The following is a 23688-nucleotide window of genomic DNA, read 5'->3' on the forward strand; positions in this document are numbered from 1 at the left end:
GGTGCAGGTAGATGTGCTAAAGGTGGTTGGGGCACTTGTGATGGAGGCACAGGTGACAGAGGCAGAGGTGGCACTAAGGGTGGTGGAGGTGCAGGTGATGGAGTCCCAGGTGGAGGCAGCAGAATGTATGCATGTGCGCACAAGCACACATGTGTCTTTGTGCCATGCGTGCATGCCCATGAAGTGCTTGCCTGTCCACATGCTTCAGGAACCTGGCATCATCCTGCTGGGGGCTCCAGGCCTGGTGGAGACTCGACAGGCTCTACCTGAGATCCTGGTCAGGATTGTGCAGCCCCCTAAAGGAGGCCACCAAGGCTGTAGGATGGCCTGCCTGTCCCTTGGAGGAGCCGCCAGGAGACGACCTGCTCGTGCTGCCCCTCATCGCTCTGCATGGCACAGCCTCATGGGGAGTCTGTGTTAATAAGAAGGAAATTTCCGCCTTTCCTGAGCAGCACAACACACTCGTGCATTCAGCAGAGGCCTGTCCTGGCACGAGGGGTTCCACAGGGAACGAGGCAGACCCAATCCTGCCACTGGGTCTCAGCGTCTAGCTGGGGGACAGTTACAAGTGCTGAAGGAAACCCATGTGCTGACATGATGGACAGGACACTTTGGAGTGAGCTGTCCAGGATGATGTCTCTAAAGATGTGACGTTGGAGCAAAGATGCAAAGGAAGAGCATCCCCAGCAGAGGGACAGTATGTACAAAGGCCCTGTGGTTAAGGAGAGGAAGCTGCTCTGGCCACAGCCTGAGGAGGAGCCACAACAGTGGAAGACCATCATCCTCTCAGCTGGACATCCAGTGAGCACTTCGGAGCAGATGCAGCCAGCACCCAGCTCCGGGACTCCCCCAACCCGCTGCACCCACCCATTCCCCTGCTTCGGGAACTGGCACTTCTTCTCCAAGGTCCCTGCACACACATCCACCCTCCAGTCACCCCCTTGGTCTCAACCTGCTGACTCTGCCAGCCTCCTCCACCTTGGCCCACGGCTCTCCAGCTTGCACCTGGACCAATCCCTGGCCTCCTGACAAGAGCCCTGCCCCTGCCCTAGACCACTCCTCAGTCCTCACCCCGCTGCCCAGAGACAGTGGGAAGCATAGATAAGTTCGGGAAGCATAGATAAGCTCATCCCTAAAAAGAAGGCCTTTGGTCACCCACCCTCCGGTGGCTGCACAGGGCTCTGATTTAGAGGAACGACTCCCAGTACTGCCATCTGCTGAGCGACTGTGGGCAGGGCAGCTGAGATGCCCTGGCCTCAGTTTCCTTAGTTGGCACCACTGGCTAGTCATGTACAGTACCACCCTCTCAGGGTTGGGGGCTAGGACTGAGTGAATGAATGTATGAAAGCCCATCTCCCCACCTGGTTCACTGGCAGCTCTCACTGGTCACCACAAAATGAGGCAGCCCAGGGCTGCTGCTCAGGTGGCATCTGGCACATCTTCTCCCCACACCACTAAGAGGACACACAGATGTCCCTGGGCCCCGTCCACGCAAAGTCCAGTTTCAGGGCAAGACCCTGAAGGCCCCACCTTTTCCCCAGGACTGGACAGGTCACCGTGTCCGGGAGAGCAAGGAGTGGTGTCTCTGTCCTACTGTTTTCATAGAGACCAAGGGCCAGAGCGAGAGGGCAGGCGGCCTTGCCACAGAGGCCACTCTCCAGGTGCACTGGCTCATCTGCACTAATCATGAGCAACACAAGCAGGGTTTAAATATACTATGCTTATTTCATTTCAGCACAGGAGTGAGAAAGAGAACGTACAGCCTGTATGAGCAACTCAAATCAAAAATAAATGAGGCAAAAAGAGTAGCCAAAAATAGTACGGCATTGGAGGCAGCAGCCTGCGTCCCTCGGCCAGCTGTCCCCGGCGAGCGGCATCGCAGAGAGCGGCCAGGAGGACGGCTTTACATGTTTATTCCGGAACAGATTAATCAGGCCTGCAATCCGATGATAGATCAGAATTACTAGCAAAGTAAAAGCAAGATAACAACCCCAGGCACATGAGCCTCTAGACTCTACCCTCCACCCTGGCACCCTTGCCAAGCCATGGGCCGAGGCTTGGCCTGCAGGCAACGTGAGCTCATCTCTGACCTTCCTGACCCAGAACCCGCCCACTTAAGGCTACCCCACCTCCCTGCAAAGCAGAGCTGCAAATGCCATGGACCTCATGAGGGTCCATACTTTTGTCTCTCAGTTTCTTTACAGCAGATGTCACCTTTTTTTAGTGTCATAGATGAGAGTTTTGCAAATCACTCCAGCCCACAACCTGTTTTTTGTAAACAAAGGTTTATTGGAACAGCCACCCCCATTCATTCACATGCTGTCTCTAGTTGCCTTCCCACAGCTTTGCCAGAGACCAACTGGCCCACAATGCCTAAAATATTGACTCTCTGGCCCTGACCTGCCCAAGCTTGTGGTCTCCTGCCCCTAGATGCTTTTCATCATCTGCACCCTAGGGAAATATCCCATCCACCTAAAAACAGCCATCAGTGATAGGGTTTTGTTTGGTGGTGTGTCTGTGCCGATGTTGGTTTAGGGCTTTAGAGGTGTTTGGGGGAGAAAAAAGATTTTGCAGTAATTTATGTTAGGTTCTTTTATGTGAGGAACATGTTTTGGGCAGGGATATTTGAGTTATACTACTAGACTCTGACCCCGCCGTGAAAGGAGAACACATGTGCTACGCGCAGCTGCCCCCTTGGACAGCTACAGCCAGCCAAGCAAAGGGGGCCTCCCAGTGACCCGCAGGGGTCAGGTGGAGCCCCCCAGGCCCATCTGAGGTGGAGAAACAGGCAGAACCCCACTGGGCAGGGCCTGGAGGGACCTTGATCTTGAGAGGCCCCTTTCCCTAGGACATAGTCTGGGCTATCCCTCTGGGTTCTGTGAATCACTGTGGAGCCCTTTTGAAGCCTCCAGCCATGTCCATAGCAGTGCATCCACCCGCTCTGGGGCCTTCTGGGGAGGGAACCCTTCAAAAGACCCTAGAACCAAGTCCTGGACTCAATTGGGTGCTTTTACATGGCCTGTCTTGAACGCTTGGGAAATCTTCATGGCATGTCACTGGGGAGGTGCCTCCAAAAAAAACTACAAGGAGCTTTTCAACCGTGAAGGCTTGCATTCCTGCAGACTCTGGAAGGCCTCTCCTACATGACACGACGCATGAGGACTGTTGGCTGGGTGGCAGCATTGCTGAGCACGTGCCAACAAAAACCCACCACACTGTGACATGTGGCACCCACATCAACAAAGGGCCCCTCCTGCCGCTGCTTCCTCCTCATGGTGAGGTTCAGACAGGAATGGATAGAATCCTACAAGTCATACTAGCACCGAAGTGGGGCTGCCTTCTGGGTACGGGTTGTTAAAGTAGATTAGCATGCCCAATCCCCAGGTGGGAGGTTGCGATGTCACGAGATGAAAACTCAGCAGAACCCCAGGACTGGCTGGAAAGGCACCAAACCACCCACAACGCACCCAAATGCAAGAGACAAAACAACGGAGACCAAGGGCATGCTTGCTGGTCAGTGCTGAGCAGCATACAGAAGGAGATAAAGACCCAAACCTGAGCCCAGAGGCAAATTGGGCACAGGCCAGGGAGGGGAGAAGCTGGATCTGGATGTGCTGTGTTGAATTCATGTCTTGAAGTGCTGCCCCTCCCCCAATGTGCTGGTATATGGAGGCTGGGCTTTGGGAGGTGATTAGGACTCCAGAAGGTCGTGAGGGTGATGCAATTGGTGCCCTTATAAGATGACGATGAGACCCCAGCAAGCTCGCAGCCTGCCACCTGAGGACACAGCAAGAGCTGCATGGCTGTGAACCACGACTCTGGACACTGAATCCACTGGCACTTAAATCTTTGACCTCCACCTTCCAGAACTAGGAGAAATACACGTCTGTTACCTATGCCAACTCCCCACCCCGCCAGGCTACAGCATTTTGTTACGGCAGCCAGAGCAGACCAACAAAAAATGACCGTGGCTCTATGGACACTGAAATCTGAATTTTATGATTTTCATTCCCATGAAATACTCATTTTTTGTTTCTCTTCCAACCACCTAAAACTATGAAAATGACTGTTGGCTCACAGGCCATGCAAACACAGGTGATGGGCTGGAATGGACCCGCAGACCTTGCAAAACCCTCTCCCAGAGCAAGGCCCCCCTCTCCTCCCTCACTGCCGACCAAGGCCGTCATGAGGTGCTGCTCTCGGGTCCGTGTGACTTGTCATTTCCCGAAGGATCTCAGCAAACAGCAAACTGAAGGATGTGACCTCGGTATTGATGTTCCAGAAAGAGGCCATACCCAGCAGTGGCTAATTAAGTGCCCAGGCTCTGAAGTCAGACCCTCCAGGGTCAGATCCCTGACCCTCCACTTACCAGCCAGCTGACGCGGGCCCAGCGTGCTCAGCAGCATGATTGGAGTCATCCAGCCGCCTTTACAGTCTTGTAAGGGTTTTGTGTGATAGCCAAGTGAAGCATATTGCGTGACGCTGACCCAAATTATATTTATTAAGTCAGAAAACTCATGTGGAAATATTGAAAGACATGGCAGGTGGGCAATGCCAGATGTCCTCTGTGTGCCTTGAGACACAGAGACCGGATTTGTCTCCAGGGAACAAAAGTGGGCCTAGTGGGTATAGTTACAAGGACACCAATTTTAAATAACATAAAAAGAATCGTTTTCATCATTTAAATGGTCCCAGGGAGACTCACCAGCTCAGAGTTCCCTGTGGGTGGAGATTTTCAAGAAACACCAACGTGGAGATTTTGCAGACAGAACCAGTGTCTCCATCGCCCTGGACCTTGACTCTCTGTCCCTCACACTAGGGGGGTCTAGGATGCACAAGACCAGTTCTCCTGCTACAAGTTCCTGAGGAACTTGCCCCCACACACACAAAGGAACGTGAGTTACGTCAAGGCTTGCTCCTTACATTGTGGAAGTATCCAGAACCACTGTGAGGCTCCCACTTAATGGGAGAATGTTTTTGGTGGTCCCGGGACCACCAGGTTGAGTCGTTGGGGACAGTGCTTGCTTGCAGGTCACCCCAGTAGGACCTTTGCAGTGCCATCTCCTACCTCTGCTCCTGCCTGAGACTCCCTCGAACCCCCAGCATTACTCCTGCTGAAAATGGCAGAACTTGGTCAGCAGCCTCTTCCACAGGGAAGAAGGTACCAGAAGACTCTACCCCTTTCCATGAGAAAAGCAAACCTTTCCTGGAAGCCAGGAAAGGCCATGCCAGCTGGGAGGCCATGTGTCCAGGCCACACCAGCTGGGAGGTCAGTTTGGAAGTAGGGCTCACGAGAGGCAGCTGAGCCAGTCATGTTTGGTGACCCAGCGTGAATGTGGGGCTCAGACTCCTCAGGATCCAGAGAGGAGCAGCTCCTGGACTCAGCAGACTTTTCTAAGGAAAGCCGGTATGTCACAGTCACATGCCCTCCTGTTTAAGGTACAATGAACACTTAGGGCCGGGACAACGCTGAGGTATGAGTGCTGCTTCCCTGCATCTGGAAGTGCAGAGCAGCCAGTCAGTGGGTTGAAATGTTGAACTTTTGCCTGCTGCCCAGATATCTGTGATGGTGCCTCCTCAGCCCCACAGGGTCACAGCTCCATCCCCATGCACAGCAGAGGCTCCAGGGACACGGGAGGAAAGCAACCAGTCTAGACACACCTGGTTCCCATCCCAGTTCTCCCCTGAGAGCCATGTGGTGTTCGTGGGCCTTGGCTTTTGCCTGTGGGGGTGACAGGGTTGGGGGGAGACTGGAGTGAAGCCCAGAGGGGCTCACCCCCTCACGACCTCTCTCTCCATCATCTCATTTGCTCTCTGCTCCTTCCTCTTCACCTCTTGTCACTTAGGAGATACTGAGTGCCCCAAACTGTTTACGACTCCCTCTCTCCTCTTTTTCCCATCACCCTGCCTGGGTCTTACACCTGCTGGGGACCTGTAGTGGCACCCTCGGTCTGATGCACATGGGCCAAGCTGGTTGATTCCCTGCCAAGGCTTCAGAGCCCTGTGCCCACCCTGGGAAGGAGGGAGCCCACTCCAGTCTCCAGAACCGTGGGTAAGGGGGTGGCTGGGGCAGCAGCTCAGCACAAGCAGGTGGCTGCCACAGGGGACGTTGGAATGTTCCATTCAGGTCCAGCCTTGGCCTCAAGCTCCCTCAGGCGAGGGGCCTCCCCAGGAGGGAAGGGCAGGGCACCCATCCTCCTGAGCCACCCCACCCACACATCATTGACTAGAAGCTGCTGGGTCCTGGCACAGTGTTGGGAGCCAGGATGGAAGACAGGTGAGGCAAAGCCCTGCAGAGCTCAGGCTGGGTTTGAATCCTAGCCATGGGCCTGAGCGTTGCCCCTCAGAGTCATCATCTGGAGGGTGAGGGAGCAGCAGTATACCCCTGGAGGGCTGTGGGGGTGCCCAGAGGAGGGGACACAGGTGGAAGACATGCAGCACAGCCTGGGTACAAAGCTGGTGCCAAGAGGCAGGAACTCTGAGATCACCAGGACTAGGTGGTGGCTGCATATCTGTCCCTCCCCCTGCTGAGAGACAGGCTCACTGCTGCCCTGGGAGGGAGGGGAGCTGCTGAGGGGTGTCAGGGTGTTGGGGCCCTCCCTCTGTTCGCCTGGGAGTGGAGGCCACACCCCAGCGCCTCCGGGCGGCCCGCCAGGCATCCTCCCACAAGGGCTGCCACCAACTTCCTGCTCGGCCCGTGGTCCCGCACCTCGCCTTCCACCTCACACAGGCCCAAATGGCCTTGTCTTAGGAGCAGGTACCTGGGGTCTTTTGGGGGTCCTGTTCCCTGAATGGGTTTTGTGCTGGAGGAGGTGGGCACCCCGGCAACCTGAGCAGGGCTTAGTGCTCCCCTGAGAACCGGGGGGGCCCCCCTGCCCGCACGGAACTGGCTGCTTCTGGCAGGGGGCCCTCCCTGCAGACACCTGGCTGCACCCAGGCAGAGCCCACGTGGCCGTCTGTCGCAGCAGCTCAGCCGAGCAGCCGCAGGCATCCTCCTCGCTCAGGGACACGGCAGGCCCCCCACAAAACCCAGCAGCTGCTGGGGCGGGCGGGTGGGGCATAGCGGACGGCACCCAGCAGAGCTGTCACGGTTCTTCAGGAGCTGCTGGCGTCCACTTTCATCCCTGGGCAACAAGACAGGAGCTGCCTGGAGATCAGAAGGACTGTGGGGCCACCTCTATCCTGCCGGTGGGGGGTGGGAGGATGTGCCAACTGTCGAGCAACCCCTGCCAGCTCCTGGAGGGATCCCTGCCCATCTGCTGTCCCCTGAACCCCTGGCCAGGGATTTCCCGTCTCTGAGTGGAAAGTAGGTTCACAGGCAGACGTGAGGGTCCCTGCCTTAAACGAATGGGTCCCTACCCCTCCTCCCTCCTGCAGAGCTGAGTGCAGGGCAAAGCAGAGGGTAGCTGGAGGACCCATTGAAGCCCCTCCCCACCTGGCCGCCTGTGGTCATCGGGCAGGAGAGGAGCGCAGGGGTAGTCAGGGGGCTCCCTGCTGCCCAAGGGGCTTCCTCCCCACCCAGATAGCTGAGTGCCTCCTAGAGAGCTGTCCCCCATCCCTCCACCTGGCTCTCTCCTCCAGTTCTGTGCCAGGACAGGATATGGGTGCAGGGTGTGGTCAGGGGGGCCAGAGGGAGGCAGCAGGAAGAGCCGTGAGCTTCCCAAGGTGGAGCAGGAGGGCTGTAAAGCTTTGCTGAATGAATGACCCCAGGGGAGGCCTGTGGTTACAAAGATTCTGGAGCACGAGCACATGGGGGATTGTTTCTTGCTTCTTGCCCTGACCAGCCGCAGCCCTGAGGCCCCCTCCGCCCAGGTGCCAGGTGAGGGTCTCTTCCAGTTGTGGGTGACAGGATCAGGGGGGAGCCCAGGGAGCCACAGCTCCCACGGTGGAAGCTTCCATTTCCTCTCAGGGAGGGAGGGCAGCTATTCCAAAGACTGGGGGCCCTTGGCCACTGACCCTGGCAGACCCCTGTCCATCACTGTGCATACCCTGAATGTAGCTGGGAGCTACAGCAGGGCTTCTGCTTCCGGGAGGAGTTGGGAGGCGTTCAGCCTGCAGGTGCATGAGAAGCAGGTGTGGATCTGGGTGGGCTGCGTGAGGCGAGAGGCGTTTCAGTGTTGCTTTGGGAAAGTTGGAATTTGTTGGCCATGATGTTTTGGTTTGTTATCAATTGTGGCACTAACTAGATAAGAACAGGGCCTCTGCCTGCAAGAGTGTAGGCCTGAGCCAAGCTCCATGCTGGGTTGTAATAAGGGGACAGGCATTTGAATGTTGCTTTGAAGACGGAAAAATTCTAGTCTGCCATCTTTTTAAGAAATTCTTATGGGGACTCCATGGTTTGGTCCCAGTGCCTCTGCTGCCATCTGACCACGTGAGGTTGGCAGGTCACCATACCTCCCCGTTCCCACAGCTCAGCAGCTTGGAGGAATGATGGAGGTTTCTCTGTGGCAAAGAGCAGGGGGTCCTGGCCGTGGCACGCAGCCTGTACTAATTTTTCAGTGTTTTCTCTGACCGCCCCCCAACCCCAGTCTGAGCAAGACCTGATGATGCTACTTAGGAGTTGGGTTGTGGATCTCCAGACTGCCCCCCGGACCCCTGGGCCACCCCTCCAGTGACTGGGCCTCTCTGCTTGCTCCCCAAGACGACCCCACAGGCAGAGCCAATCCCCAAGCATGCTCAGACTCGCAGGCCTTCATCAGCAGCCCTCACTCTTCCCCGCCACTGTAGCTCACAAGGGAGAAGTGGGGTTTCATCTGGCGGCACTCTGCTTGTGGGACAGAGAGGAAGGGTGTGTTACGCAAGCACCCTTCCGGATCTGGGTGGTTGTGAGCGGTTACACCTCTTCCTGTGTCTTCGCGAGGCTCATACTGGCTGCCATGGCTCCTGCAGCTTCGCCCTCATCCAAGGCAGTGGTTTCGTGCCATATAATAGTCATAGTGGTACATTGGGGCTTTGGCAGGAAGGATCTCCAGAGTTCAAGAAGCAACATGCAAAGTGACATGAGCTCAAGAAGCAGGAGCTGGAGTCCAAGCACTGAGACTGAGGTTTCCGGGGGAGGGACCACCCAGTGTCCACCACACCCGACAGTGTGAACCTCTCCTGCCTTCTTCTCAGGCAGTGTTCACCGAGCACCCACTGTGTGCCTGGTGCTTCTGGAGACAACGCTCCCCGCCCTGGCAGAGCTGACGTCCCAGGGATCTCCAAGGACATAGGGAAGGAGTGAACGTGGGGAACAGTGCATGCCTGATGTCTCGGTAATGACCCTTGCCATACCTCCTGGGCCTCACACCCACCCCCTTATCTGGGTTGGTCTTTGCATCCGAGAGAATGGCCTCAGGCATAAAAGACATCACAACTCTGTCTCTCAACCCCTCCCTCTGGGGAAGTCAGCTGCACTGGTGTGAGAGACCCAGGTGGTGAGGAGCGGGAGCAGGGCCCCTCCTCACCTGTGTGTGCATGAAACCTCTAACACCTCAGCCCAGCCAACACCCTGACTGCAGCCTTAGGAGAGACTCCAAGCCAGACCTGCCCAGCCAGGACAGTCCCCGGTTCCTGACTTTGCAAAACTGTATGAGAAATCCTCATTGTTTTCAACTGCTGACCCGTGTCACATAGCAATACATAACTCATACAGTGTCGTCATTCTTAAGGCCTCAGCTATGTAGCAACAAGCCTTCTGGAGGCTCCGAGCTGCCAGGATGATCAGGAATTGGGATGCAGCCACAGAGGACCCAGGAAACATGGGTCCCGTCACGACACCGAGTCACACCTATGTGTGACAAGTCGCATCCACGAGAGATTAGTCTTTTTCTGGAGAAGTGGAAAAGATGAGCAGCCCCTGAGAGCAAAGCAGAGAGGCAGCAGGGGAAAGCAGATGTGGTAACAAGTCTGAGGACCCTAGAAAGTGCTTTTCTGGAAGACCACCACCTGGAGGAGGCTGGGGCACATCTGTGCAAGAGCCACTCCATTTGCCTTATGCCTGTGGTGTAGACGCTGAGGAAGGAGACTACCAGGCCCTGGCCAGCACCTGCCCTCCGCCAGGGCCAGCCACAGGTAGACCGAGCCCATGGCCCACACAGTGCACCCCCACCTGGGAGCCTGTCGGATTCCCCCTGACTCCCCTTCTCCTGTTTCACTTGGGAAGGTTGAAAGGGTTGCCCAAGGTCATATAGCAGATTTGAGCCCACTGGGCCTCGCCTCCCTCCCTGACACGTGAAATGGTCTCCTTGGGTCACCCAACAAGGTGGGATTGTGTCATCCAGCAGGCCCTGGAGGACAGGAGTGTGCACGGCAGCCCTGGTGAGGTTTTGGGTCAGAAACAGTTTCTTCAGTGCTCGAAGTGCTAAGTTCGCCTCAGGAGATCTGGCTAAGTGAAGGTTCTCGCCACCCAAGTTTTCTCATGCTCCAGCAGTGGGCAGATGAGTGGAGGCCTTTTGCAGGAACTGGAAGTCTCTCTCGCGACTCACCAAAGTTGTATCTTCGTGTAATAAGGATGCCCCTAAAGGGTAAAGCCAGCAGAACGTGCTCCCAGAAGGGCTGAAGGCACTTCCACATTACGGTGCTGGGGTCCAGCCACAATGAGCACTCCTCTGTCACATTTGTGGGGTGGCTGGCCCCCATCCCGAGGCAGCTGGCAGTGCTCAGGCTAGGCCGGGTGGCTCTCGCATGTGCAGCTGTCCCCTTGGACCCGCAGGGTGATCTGGGGCATGTTCGTCTGTGGCAACAGTGGAGGCAAGTCTCCATGGCTGAGGCTGGAGCTGACACATTATCATTGCTCATTCCATTGGCCAAAGCACGTGTGACTGTATGAATGTGTGTGTGTGACAGCATGAGTGAGTGTGGCAGAGAGTACATGAGTGTGAGAACACTGCATGAGAGCGTGAGTGTGTGAGTGTGTGAACATGAGAGTATGAGTGTGAGTGGAGAGACAGGAGAGGGCAGAGGGGAGGCGTGCCAATGAGACCAGTTACAGATAATGGGTGAACGGGATGAAGAACATCCGAGTGTTGGTGGCCGTGCTGATTCTCTACAACAGTGATGATTAAAAGTTTTCGGCATAGTGAGCTGAGGAAAAGAAAGGCAGCACCCACAGGGGGAGCCCCTGATTCCAAGGGGCCTGTTGTCATTGCCAGACTCGCTTCCCACAACGACTCAAAGCTAGGATTTACCCAACATCTTCCCTCCTGGGTTCAAGGCATTCTGGTGTCTTCCTTATCCACTCCTATGAGAGTATGGATGGGCTCCATGCTTCAGGTTCTCCGAGAATGCCTCAGATGGCTTGCTCAGGGTCATGCACAGACCCAGTGGGAGTGCAGGTGACGGGGGCACCCAGACTGCAGACCCCTCAGCCTGCACCCTGAGCCAGCTGCCCCTCTTGGGCCTAGTCACTTCCCAAGTGGTCTCTGAAGCCTTCCTCCAGTGCCATCACTTTTGGATGATGCCCTGCCCTGCCCACCTGCCTGCCTCCCTCCCTCCGCAGGGCCTGGGATTGGCAACATCCTCCTGGGACATCGGCTTCTTGGGGCTCGGCCACTGGGTTGGGCTGTGGCAGTGGTGGAGGTGGGCTCTGGGCAGGTCAGTGGAACGTGAGGTGGGGGGCATGGCGCACCAGCCCCCTCCCTGCTCTGGCAGGTGGCAAAGGTAGCAGCTCCCCAGGAGGGATGAAGCCTGTTGTCCCTTGTGAAGTGGGCACCAGAGCATGGCCAGTGCCTGGCTGTGGGCCAGGGAGCTGGCCACTGACTAGGAGGGAGTCTGACCATCAAGAGTCCAGCCAAGGCAGAGGCAAGAGGTGGGACCGGTGGCCAGCTGTCCCTGTCCCTGCAGCCGCCCCAAGCACCACACCTGAGACAAACAGAGCATTGCAGCATCCAGAGAAGACTGCCCTTGTGCCCCATGTGAGCAGGGTCCCCTGGCCCTCCCATCACCCCGGGTCCCCAGGCAGTCTGTGAGCCGTTAGCACACCATGCCTGGCCCCTTCCCTTGTGCCTTCCCTGGATGAACCTCCAGCAGGCCAGCTCAGAGTCCTCATGCATTCGTTCATTTATTCATTCAGCAAACATTTGAGAGTCTTCTGTGTGCTGTGCACAGCTGAGAGCACAGCAGATAAATGCATGGTGCTGGCATCGTAAGGCAAGGAAGCCACAGACCATAACTGGGACACTAGCTAAGTATGAGGCACGTTGCAAGTTGACAGCACTAGGGAGAAAAATTAGTAGGGAAGGACCAGCAGAACATGGGGAGATGGGGTTTGCAACTTAAGGTGTTTAGAGAAGATTCATTGAGAAAGTGACCTTTGTTCAAAGACGCAGAGGTCAGAGAGGGGGGCCCTCGGGTGGTTCACGGGAGCTCAGAGAGCTTCAGGAAGAAGGAAGCCCTAAGGCTGGAGCATCTGCTGAGGTCATGGGACATAGAGGAGTCCGTGTGGCCAGGGCAGAGTGAGCGAGGGGGTGGTGGGAGATGAGGTCCAGGAGGTCAAAGGGAAGGGGGAGCTGGGCCATTGCTGAACTTCGGGCTTTCCCTGCATAAAATGAGTAGCCACTAGAAGGTTTCGAGAATTATAATGACATCTGATTGGTGTTCTAGTAGGATTGCTCTGGCTCCTATAAGGTGGACAATGAGGGGTAAAGGTGGAAGCTGTTGAGGGGACCTATAAGAGGGAAAGGGTGGCCTGGGCCAGGGAGGAGGTAGCAGGGACCACTCGGACAGGCATGGGATTCTGGATGTTTCTGAAGATGACTATGATGGGGTAACCATGGTGACAGGGGAGCCAGGGTAGAGGCGACCAGGAGCTCTGCGTGGGACAGGTGACCCCAGGTGGTAGTTCCATGCCCTAGAGAGATGCCCGTAGGGCAATAAAATAGATACGTCTGGGATCCAGGGGAAAGATGAGGCCTGGATATATAACCGCAGGAGTTCTGGCCACACAGTTCAGAGCTGGGAGACAGGTGGGAATCTGAGGAACCTCGTGTGATGGAAGAGAGAAAAGATTCCAAGTCTGAGAAGTGAGCAGGAACAGCCAAGGGGACTAAGAAGCAGCAGTGGGGTGGCAGGAGGGCGAGCCAGGAACATGCAGGTCCCCAGAGCCCAGAGCGTGGGGGAAACCCCGCTGTCACCCCCAAACTGCCCCGCCAGACATGGCAGTGGGAAGGTCACAGTGACCTTGGCAAGTGCAGCCTCCTCAGAGCAAGGAAGGCAGAAGGGAGAATCGTAGGCAAGAAAGGACAACTATTGAGGGATTTTCCTGTGAATGGAAGGAGAGAAGATGGACAGTTGGTGGAGAAGGAAGGGGATCCAATAAACTGTGCTTTTTGGTTTCTAAGGCAAGAGAATTAGTAAGGGGTATATGAAGAGGACAGCGCCCCATAAAGAAGGAAGAATCAGCATAAGACTTGGGACACCCTTGAGCAGGGCGGGAGTGGGCTGTGTGTTCAGGTGGGCGCTGTGGTTGTGGCCGTGGCTGGGTCGTTCAGGTGGCAGCAGGAGGGAAAACAGAATGTTCTGAGAGCCGATGGTGGCTGGGGAAGCTGGCCTCTGGTTGCTCCTAGTTTGTCAGTGAAATGGAAGCAGCAAAGCCAAGGGCTGAGAGGAGTGTGGCAGGGGAGGCGTTGGGGCCTTGGAGAGGAGAGAAGAGAGGCCTACAACTGGGCTCAGCACACTTCTGCTGTAAAGGGCCAGGTAGTAAATGTTTGAGTCTTGGCAGGCCAGACAGTGTCTCTTATGGCTGCTCAGTGCCACAGTGTGGCACCAGCACAGGCATGGTTCACACACAAATGGGCATTGAGGTGTCCCAGTAACACTTTATTTACAGAATAGGCTGGATTTGGCCCGTTGTTCATCATCTATAAATTCCTGCTCCAGGTCAGCAGTCCTCAGGTGTGGTCCCTGGGCCAGGAACACGAGCATCATCTGGGAACTAGTTAGAAATGCAGATTTCTTGGGGATCCCTGGGTGGCTCAGTGGTTTGGCGCCTGCCTTTGGCCCAGGGTGCGATCCTGGAGCCCCGGGATCGAGTCCCATGTTGGGCTCCCGGCATGGAGCCTGCTTCTCCCTCCTCCTGTGTCTCTCCCTCTCTCCCTGACTCTCTCTCTCTCTCTCTCTCTCTGTCATAAATAAATAAATAAATAAATAAATAAATAAATCTTTTGAAACATGCAGATTCCTGGGCACACCCCACATCTATGGAGTCAGAGACTCTTGGTCCCCACAGCATCTCAAATTCAGATTGAGTTTGCCATTCTGGATTTCTGGACATTGAGCTGGGGATTGAGACTCCACCGCTCAGTAGACCCAGGGAGAGCCAGAGAGGAGAGAGTGGGGTATGGGGTGGGTCACATCCCCCAGTTAAGCCCAGTTAAGGGCACAGGCATCCTGGCCTGCTCTGGGCTGCTTGGCCACCACCTCCTTCCACGAGACCCTATGAAGACATCTTGCCCCCCCCGCCCCAGCCGCCTGTGGCCACCCTTCCTCACCGGTGACCTCTGGACCACTGTGTTTGGATGCAATGCCTGGGGCTCTGCATACTGACAGCTCTGTGGCTGTGGTTTCCTGTCCAGGGCAGCCACCAGCACCTGCACACAGTAAGGCCTCAGCAAGTGCTCTGTTCACCAGGGAACCCACCGCCCTCTGACTTAAGGTTAACAACTCTGGTGAGATTGTTGGGTTTCATGCCCAGAGTCACCTGGTACAGCCCACTCCAGGGGCACCTGATGAGCGTAAAGGAGAGGCTGCCTCTGAAGCCCCCCCACCCCCAAGGCTGCAGGGACTCTGTTCCCCCGCAGCCATGTAACCATCCTCGTTCTGCAAGAGAGGCACTGTGCCTCTTGTATAGATCTGAGCAGCGGGGAAGTCAGGCTGGTCCATCTGGTGACAGTGGCCCTGATAGAACCCCAGAGTTTGAAAGAAAAGGTGACCAGGAGGCCTTCAGGTCTGCCTGGAGCCATCCCACCAGGTGCAGGTGGACAGGACCATGTGGACAAGGAGCCCCGGGAGAGGTCAGCCTGGGTTGCAGCATTGCAGCTCGTGAGGAATCACCTGATCAGCCCAAAGCCTGGATTCAATATCAGCCACTCCTCTGTGGGTGATTAGACTGAGGGCCTCCATTCTGGCTACATGGGCCTCTCCAGCATGGCAGCTTACCTCTCAGAGCCAGCAAGGGAGAGAGTGCTAGCAAGACAGAAAGCACAGTATATCACCTGATCACAGGCATGATAGCTTGTCACCTCTGCCAGGACCAGTTGGGCAGGAGCCGATCTGACCAGCTGCATTCCAGAAAGCTCCACAGTGACACCAGCAAGCTCCCCTGGGCTGGGAGAGGGTGAGAAGCTGAAGTCAAGCATGAGCCTGGGGGATGGTGGTGCCACTTCCTGGGACAGGAGAAACACTTCGAAGTTCTAAGTCCCTGGGACCACCAGAAAAAGGCTCCCAGACCCTCAGGAAAGCAGCTGTGGAGATGGAAGGACATCGTCACACATCAGGGTGGGAGAGTAGGAAACTTTTACAGAACCAGTGACCCCAACCATCAGCTTTGTCTGAGCCCCCATGTATTGGTCTGTCTGTCTGTCTGATGAGGGATGTAAGATGCCCCACAAACTGGACCTTCAGCATTACAGAGCCTCGTGGGCAAACCAAACTGGTTTTTTGAACTACCTCCCCTCTACTCTGCTTTTCCTACAGAATCTTCCTTCTGTGAAGAAGAGAGCAGGTCGGGACAAGTGAGGCCGGCCCCATGTATCCAGAATCGACGACAGGATCCCCGGCTCGGCTCTCTCTGCGGCAGACAGGCTCCCCCGGCATGATCTACAGGTGATTCCCTGCCCCCCACCTACCCAGGCCACCCTCAGGTCCAGTCCTGCCTCTGAGAAGGGGTCCCCGAGGCCAGTCACCAGCCCTTGATCCAGAGGGAAGGATGGAGGGAGCTCCCCAGGGCTCTGAGGTGTGTGTAGGCAAGCACTTTCTCCGAGGAAAGAATGGAAGCCTTTAAAATCCAGGATTTTCCCTGTGGAATAGAGCCAGGATTAGACTTGTCCCCTACTCTTCTGCAGCATTCCATGGGTAGCAGCAGGCCTGGAAGTGAGCACGGGACCCTCCCCAGCTTGTTTCTTTCTCATGCACCTCCCTTTGAGGGAGTCGCAGAGCTTGCCCTGGGGAGATGAGTGGGGACAGCCAGCTGCTCACCAGCCCCCCTTTGCCTTCCTTCTGTGGAAGCCAAATCCAGCTCTGGGTCTTTCCATTTGGAAAGTAATCCAGGCTGACCCACGGGGAGAGCACGCAAGGCATTGGATAACAGCACGGAACACAGCACCCAGACAGCAATAGCTGTCACCAAAGATGGACCCAGGTGGGACCCCAGGGGTCCATCAGCCCTCAATTGATTGGGGCTTTCTCAGTGGCTGTTAGGGCCTGATCCAGAGCAAGTATCCGTAGAACCCACAGGGAAAAGGAGTGTCCCTCTCTTATCAAATTCCTAAAAAGAGCCCCGTGGTCACAGAAAGACTCACCAGCATGTGGGGGGACGGGCCACTTCTTGGTTTGAGGGTTTTGTACGGTCGTTCTAAAGCACATTTCATTAAGACTCGACCAGACTTGCACTCCCAGGTTTACCTCTTGTCTTTGCTTCCCTGCCCTGTGTGGGAATGATACCAGGCACCAGAGGACCCCCGCGTCCCAACCGACCGGGCTTCTGCCTCCGTGTGCCACTGGGTGGCGCTGCCGCCGAGCACTTGGTACCTGGGCACGCATCTTCCCAGCAGTCCGGAGCAGAGCAGGGTGGGGCCTGGCTGCGGGGTGTCGCTGGTGCTTCCTTGGGCCTGCATCTCTCTGTGGCTAATGCCAATTGTGGACTCTCTCTCTCCTTTTTCTCTGTCTTCCATCGCTGTCCGCAGTACTCGGTATGGGAGCCCCAAAAGACAGCTCCAGTTTTACAGGTAACAAGCTCTCTGTTTTCCCCAAACCCCAGAAGCTAAAGGCAGGGGAGCCGGCGGGAGGGCCACACCCATCCAGGTCAGGCTGGGGATCTCTGGGAAGTAAAGGTCCCCAGTAAGACTGGGCTCTGGTTCCCTCCCAGGGCCCACGCATACAGCATGATGTAATGTCCCAATGAACAGCGTGAAGTCGGGTTCCATATGTGTGCTGAGCTCTAGAACTTGATATGATTGGAGCAAATGGACTTCTGATGCCTGCTTAACTCTCACCAGATCTACATTAAGATCTCCCTTGTCAGGCTATGGGTGCTGTGCTTCCTGTCATGGGGTTTGTGCTTTTTGGGTGATCTGAGTAAACGACGCAGGCCAAACCCAACCATCTCTCCTTCTTTTTGGGTTTGAGCTGATTTGCAATCAAAGGCCAATTCCTTTCTTGGGGCGTGTGGATCCACTGTGACCTGGGCCAGGGGTGGACCTGCTGGTGTTTCTCTGGTGCATCTCCCTACTGGGGAACTGGACCACCGTGTTCTTCGGTGCGAGGCTGTGCCCCAGAGAGACGTGGCATCAAGGGGCCCTGCTTTGCAGCCCAGGCCAAGGCAGGTCAGCCAGCAAAGTCCTCCCAAACGAGTCCGTTCCTCCATTGGACAGTTCACCTGTGGAGTGGGGAGGCGTGCCACAAAGACGTGTGTTTCTCAGGTAGTCTGTAACTCTGGGAATTTACACCAATGGCCATCTTCCTCTTGTTGGGAAAGTGTCAGGGTTGAGGAAGCCACTGGTCAGCCCCGACAGCGTCAGGACTGTGGGGACTCTGTGTGGCTCTTGGGAGTGGGGCCCCAGTATGTGGTGTGTGCCTTGGCATTCAGACCTGGGAGGTCTCTGTCTGGGACAGCCCCCAGGGCCTTGCCCACCTACCAATGCAGAGCCAGGGGGGCGGTTACCACTGATGCACAGGGAATTGGGGGCAGTGGGTGCTGGGGTTGGCCCTGGGTTTCCACCCAGCTTTTCCTTCCCACAGCCTCAGCACCTCTGAATGTGGCCATGGGCCTGGGTCCTCGGGTGAACTTCAGCACTGCTTCATTGCCTCCCACAGGGTCTCACCCCTTACAGAGAGCCCCAAAGAGATGGCTGAGATTTTTGCTAGATAAGATTTTGCCTGAAAACAGTTAGATATGAACTTGGCCTTACAGATACTTTTCTGGGATGACTCATTTGCCATCACGGATGACAGCACGGTGTATAAGAATGCAGATGAGACTTTTGTCCCAGAGATGTAACCCGCCCATAAGACCAAATGTGACCTTGAACTATATCCTCAGAGACCTCAGGGCAGAGGAGTGAGACAGCCAGCAGCAGAACTGCGGCCTAGACCACCAACCAGAAGGGCCATGCCAAGGGGGGTGCCCAGGAGATTGTGGGGTATCACAGAGCTTAAGCAAAAGAGAGTCCCTCGCCCCTTGCTGGCCCTCGAGGTCTCACAGATCCAACCTATTGTCCGCTCCCGGGGAACCCTCTGTCCTGCCCTGAGGCAAGTTCTATTGGAGAACCGCCCCCCCAGATGCGCAGACTTCCATCTGGGCCTCCCAGCACCGCGTCCCTGATGCCCACGGGCTCTAGCCATCCCACCCTCTGCATCTCCAGTGTGGTTTCTTCTCATCGACACTCAGGTGTCTCTTGTGGGTTCTCCGATGATGATCTCTAACGAAGTGGCATCTTTGTTGAACCTCCTGGGTGCCACTCCAAGTGGGGCACCTCTTGTCAGCCACAAGAGATTAAGACAGTTGGCGACATGGCCCCTCCCCTGACGAGGCAGAGGTGTTGTTAGAGGCATGTGCCCCACCCTCAGAACAGTTCACAGACCAATAAGGGACGCGAGACCCTATGTCTGTCAGCTGTTCCAGAGGATCCCTTGTAACAAACAGCCTCCAAACTCAGTGCCCTACGACAAGAAGCGTGCATTTCTTGTTTTCTGTGTCTATGTCAGTTCACGGAGGCTGGGCTCAGTTGGACATGGTCTGAACTGCAGGTGGGGCCGGATGTTCATCCTCCTGTCCTTTTAAACCAGAGGCTATTCCAGGCAAAAGTGCCGGAGGAAGAGCAGGAGGGTGTCACATCTCTAAAGGCCCATAGTCAGAGGCGGTGCGCTGGTGCTTCTGCTCATTCTGCTGGCCAAAGCAGGGCTCATGACCTTGCCAGATGTGAAAGGGCAGGAAAATATACTCCCACCCCCATAGGAGAACCACTGTCACGTGATGCAGAGCGGGGACCGGGGGGTTAGAGGACCTGGAACCATAGTGCAATCTATCCCAGAACCCAAATAACCAATAATATGTAGATGGCAGTACTTGTCTTGGGAGAAGTCCAAACAGCTGTTGGCATTCCGAGGAAGGAACGGGCCTGGCCAGCTGAGAGTCAAGGAAAGCTTCATGGAGGAGACAGCATGAGGGCTTTGAGCAAGGGCCTCGGAGGCCAGGCAGTCCTCAGCATAGAGCCCAGGAGGAACATTCCAGTAGAAGCCTGAGCTACCGCTTGAAGAGGTGCCAAGAACAGGAAGTGATGGAAACACAGACCCCGCCATGAGGAGCGGGACAGACAGTGGCAGAGTCCAGACTGTAGAGGAAGATGGATGTCAGGTGGAGAAGGGCGTTGAGCACCTGCAGAGGAGCCTGGACTACATCCAGTGGGCACTGGGGAGCCATCGATGGTGTTTGAGCAGGGCAGAGACCAGAGCCCTGTGAGGGGAAGGAATAAGATGGCAGGTGGAGAGGCTGAATGTAGGGAGCCCAGGAATGATGGAGAAGGACTGAGCCTCAGAAGCCACAGGAAGAAGAGTAAAGGGCAGGAGAAGAGGATGTGAGGAGCCATGTTTCCCAAGTGACTGACAGCTGGTGCTGAGAGGGAGGTGGAAATGACAGAGGGACACGGAGCCCGAGGGGAAGGGGACGGGGCAGGTCAGAGCATATCAGGGACCTGACATGGCAGGCTCGTGCCTTTGAAAGCAGCCATCCCAGTCTCAGCACTGGGGCCTTTCCAGGGAACTATCCACTGCCCATTCTCAGTTCCGCGTCCCACTTCCCATTTTGTTTGCTTTCTACTCTGGGTCTTGGTAGCAATTCCCTGTCTGGGGAGCAGCTACCATGTGCACTTTTGTCACTGCAGAAGCTAGTCAGCCTCCATCCAGAATCCCTCATGCTGCAAGATATAGTCATACTGAGATTTCTTTGGGATCCTAGGATGATGAGAAGTGCCTCTGGGGTCATGACCCTGGAGCAGGGCCTCAGCATAGCCTCAGCCCAGAGCTCAGCCTCAAAGCATCTTCCAAAGCCCGGGTCTGAATGTGTGATGTGAGGAAAGGTGCACCCCTGTCTGGAGCGAGTGGTAGCGTGTGTTCTAATAGCAGACGTCCAGAACCTCCTGGCCATTTATAGGTACAGACAGTATAGGATATACCAATCTGGGGCACGTCCCAGTAGGAGGGAGGGGGGATGTCCATCTGCATGGCTGAGGGCAGATTTCTCCTGGCCCCAACCCCTTCACCCCGGGTGGTGGTCACATCCTAGGGGAACCCTCAGCGCATTCCCACAGACATGGGAACGTGGTGGGCAGAGCTCTAAGCCCTGGGTCCTGGCCTCAGACAACCAGAAGCACGGCCTGCCCCTCCCCACCTGTGGGGACCTGTGGGCCATGTCTCTGGCACCTGTTGGCGAGCGGGCAGTGAAGGCCTGATGAGAGAGTGTACCCAAGGGAAATGGCAGGACCCCAGTCAGTGCCCCTTCCCAGCCCCCCATGCCAAGAGCGGGCCTTGCCAGGCTGCACCACGGAGCTGCACTTCCCGGGCTTTTAGGGGAAGAGACACTCGTGAATAATTCAGCCTCTCTCACTGAGCTGAAAATGCCCTAATAGACTAATGGACTCCCTGCCTCCAAACTCGACCCTCGTGGGGCGCTTCTCATTCACCAATTGCTTCTGACGTTCTACAGTGACACTCCCTAATGAAACAGCTGCTGCGCCAGATCCTTAGAGCGTCTGGTGAACCCTAGTAAACTAGACTGTGTCCTTTTTAACGAGCAGACGCCCGGAAGGCAGGTGAGTGGCCCCCGCAGCTCCAGGAGTCCAGGGGCAGCCACCTCCTTAGGGGTTGCTGCCTGGGGACACGTGTCCCAGGAATGGAAGTCACAGAGGGGCCATATTGGGGGATGCATTTGGCTGATCTGAAATTAGACCCCCTATATATTTTTTCAAGGCAGAAAACCTCAAAAAAAAACCCAAAGAAGCTGGCCCTAGGTAACTGCAGGGTGACAGTGGGAGGAAGGAGGGTGGGCATTCTGCTGCTTGAGCACGCTTGCCTCCCTGCCTCCCTGACCTGCCGGGTGCCCATGTCCATCTTCTCGTCTCGGGGAGACCTAGACGTCCAGCCTCACCGTCTTGGGTTTACCATTAAGATTCAGCGTTTTGGGGGCTTCCCGAGAATGACAGCAGGTGGGGGTTGGTGGCTGTCAGAAAGATCTTTCTGGAAACACATGCCTCGGGGTGCTGGGGGGCTGCCTGTTTGGGCCTTGGTTTGCTGACTGTTTTCGAGCAAAGGTGGCTTTGCTTTTGCCCTGCTGCGATGCTGTGCGTTGTACATCCACACTCCGGAATGACGCAGCTTCCCCGTGCATCCCCGCTTTCAGAAACTTGGGCTGGTTTCTCTAATATTGAAACAAATGTCACCGCTTAAAAGAGCCGTTCGGGATTCCTTCCAAGCCTCACGTTTCAGGCTTTGGGGGCTTTCGGTAAACAGACCGAAGTTCAGAAATTCCAGGTAGAGGGCCCTTCGGGGAGCCTGTGGTCCTGGTTGATTTAATGAGGCCGATGCCTCCCCTTCACTTTTCCTTGTCATGGTGTTCGTGTTCGTTTTACGGGAATCCCCGCGAGCCCTCCCTCCACAAGAATAGATTTGCAGAAGGCGGCCCGGCTGTGGCTCCGGGAGGAATCTGCAGGTACCTGTAATTAGCTATTGAGGAGGGGGCTGATTTTCCCTGAGATGGGGCGGGGTACGGATGGTAAGGAGGAGGAACGCAAGGTCAGAGTCACTGTGCCTCTGAACCCCGAAAGCGGGGGACCTGAGGCAAGAGCCCCGGAAGTGGGCCCTCCCTTCTCCCAGCAGGCACTTCCTAGGGTCCTTTCTTCCAACTACCCCAGCCTGCTCCAGTCACCCTGGGAGAAAGCTGGGAATAAGCCCCAGCATGAGGGAGTCCCAGGGACCCCGACTCTGTCCTCTCCGAAAGGCAGCACTGCCAGCCACCAGAGCACCTGCGTGCCTTCTGTGTCCTTCCTCCTTGGTGGGGTCTTGTCTCCCTGGAGGAGCCGAGGAACACTGCCCAGCTCCTCTCGTACTGTGTGCCATCGTGGCACCAGGTCCTCCCCGCTCCAACCCGGCCAGGGCCACCATGCTCTCCCACACCCCAACTCTTGCAGAGTCCCCTGGCCCAACCCTGTCCTGGTGTCGTGGGGGTGCTCTCCTCAGGAGGCTCTGGGCGCCCTCCATGCTGCAGGTGACACCCAGAGGCCCGCTCCCAAGGTCGCTATGAGGCACGCTACAAGGAAATGTCACAAGCAGAGGAGACCCCAGCGCCCACAGAGAGGGTACCCCCTAAATCCTGGCGGCACCCTGCGCTGCATCCATCTCATTAAGAATGAGTGATGTGAATTTAGAAATTTTAGGAAAGCATGTGCTGCACAAGACCGGGCCGGATCGTTAATGTCCGCGTTCATCCTGTGCAACATTTCCTAGCAATGTCTGGTAGATAGCACATCCTTACATCATTCGAGCTCATGCTCATGTGTGCCCACTCCAGCGGCCTGCCCTGCCTTCTAGCCTCTATCCCCTGCCCCCAGCCTGTGTGTTTTCATCTCCCACTTATCCTAACATGTCCTATGCCATGCCGCGGAATTGTTGGCAGCCGCTTCCCCACACCCGGCCCTCTCCCAGTCCCACCACCAGGCCCTGCCCAGCTGTCCAGGCTTGTCTGCACAGCTGATGCTATCAGCCTCTGCTCATCCCACTTCACAGACACAGAGACTGAGCCTTGGAGCCATCAAGGTGCCCTCGCAGGTTGCACAGAGTAGATGACAGAGAAGGCTGCCCCTGTCCAGAACACTAGCTGCTTAGCCACGCCGCCAACCCAGCCCAGGACCCTTAACCGGACTTCCAGAGCCAAACCAGACTAGGTTGCTTTTTGTGGGTAATATATTGAAAGCTAATGGTTATTGATCCCGGCCTCGGTGGGCCTGGCTGGGAACACGTGCGTCTGAGGTGGGTCCTGCTTTTCGGGAAGAACTGCTGAGGCCCCAGCCTGCCAGGCTGCTCTTCTCTCTGAAGGTGGACCCCCAGGGAAGCCAGAATTGGCCTGCCTTTGCCCCACTCAGGACAAGCAGCTGGCCATACTGCCACATCTAAAGCAGCTGCCAGCCACTGTCCTGCCCCTGGGTGTGCTAGCAGGGGGTGAGCAGCCAGCAGGCAGGGAGGGAGGGAGCCATGCTGCTGCCTGTGGGCTTCCATGGTGCCCTTTCCTAAGACACCCCCCATCCTGGAGCCCTGGGCCCCTCCACTGCCTCCATAGCGAGTCTCCTGGAACGTGGGAATTTCAGGCCAGGAACATCTCCACCCTCTTTAGCATCCATCAGAGACCTTAATCCAAACCCTTGGGGGATTCCAGAGGTCGTAGGGCCCTGCTGACTCCCTCCCTGTGGGTCAGAGCTTTGGTGATTAGGAGGCCTGGCCTCTGAG

General features: G+C 56.2%; 1 protein-coding gene across 6 annotated transcripts in view; it reads left to right on the forward strand.

The window, feature by feature from the left end:
• The window catches only part of KCNAB2 (potassium voltage-gated channel subfamily A regulatory beta subunit 2), an 84348-nt gene that overhangs the window by 15749 nt on the left and 44911 nt on the right, over nucleotides 1-23688 (forward strand). For 4 of the 6 annotated variants that reach the window (XM_041773124.1, XM_041773126.1, XM_041773127.1 and 1 more), the window contains exons 2-3: nucleotides 15673-15801; nucleotides 16881-16922. In XM_041773124.1, the coding sequence (XP_041629058.1) occupies nucleotides 15725-15801; nucleotides 16881-16922 (119 nt within the window). In that variant the 5' untranslated portion in view covers nucleotides 15673-15724. The remainder of the gene's footprint in view (nucleotides 1-15672; nucleotides 15802-16880; nucleotides 16923-23688) is intronic. The other 2 variants (XM_041773125.1, XM_041773129.1) reach the window with 1 other exon arrangement.

Source organism: Vulpes lagopus, chromosome 10, assembly GCF_018345385.1.
Source record: "Vulpes lagopus strain Blue_001 chromosome 10, ASM1834538v1, whole genome shotgun sequence".
Classification (NCBI taxonomy): Eukaryota; Metazoa; Chordata; class Mammalia; order Carnivora; family Canidae; genus Vulpes; species Vulpes lagopus.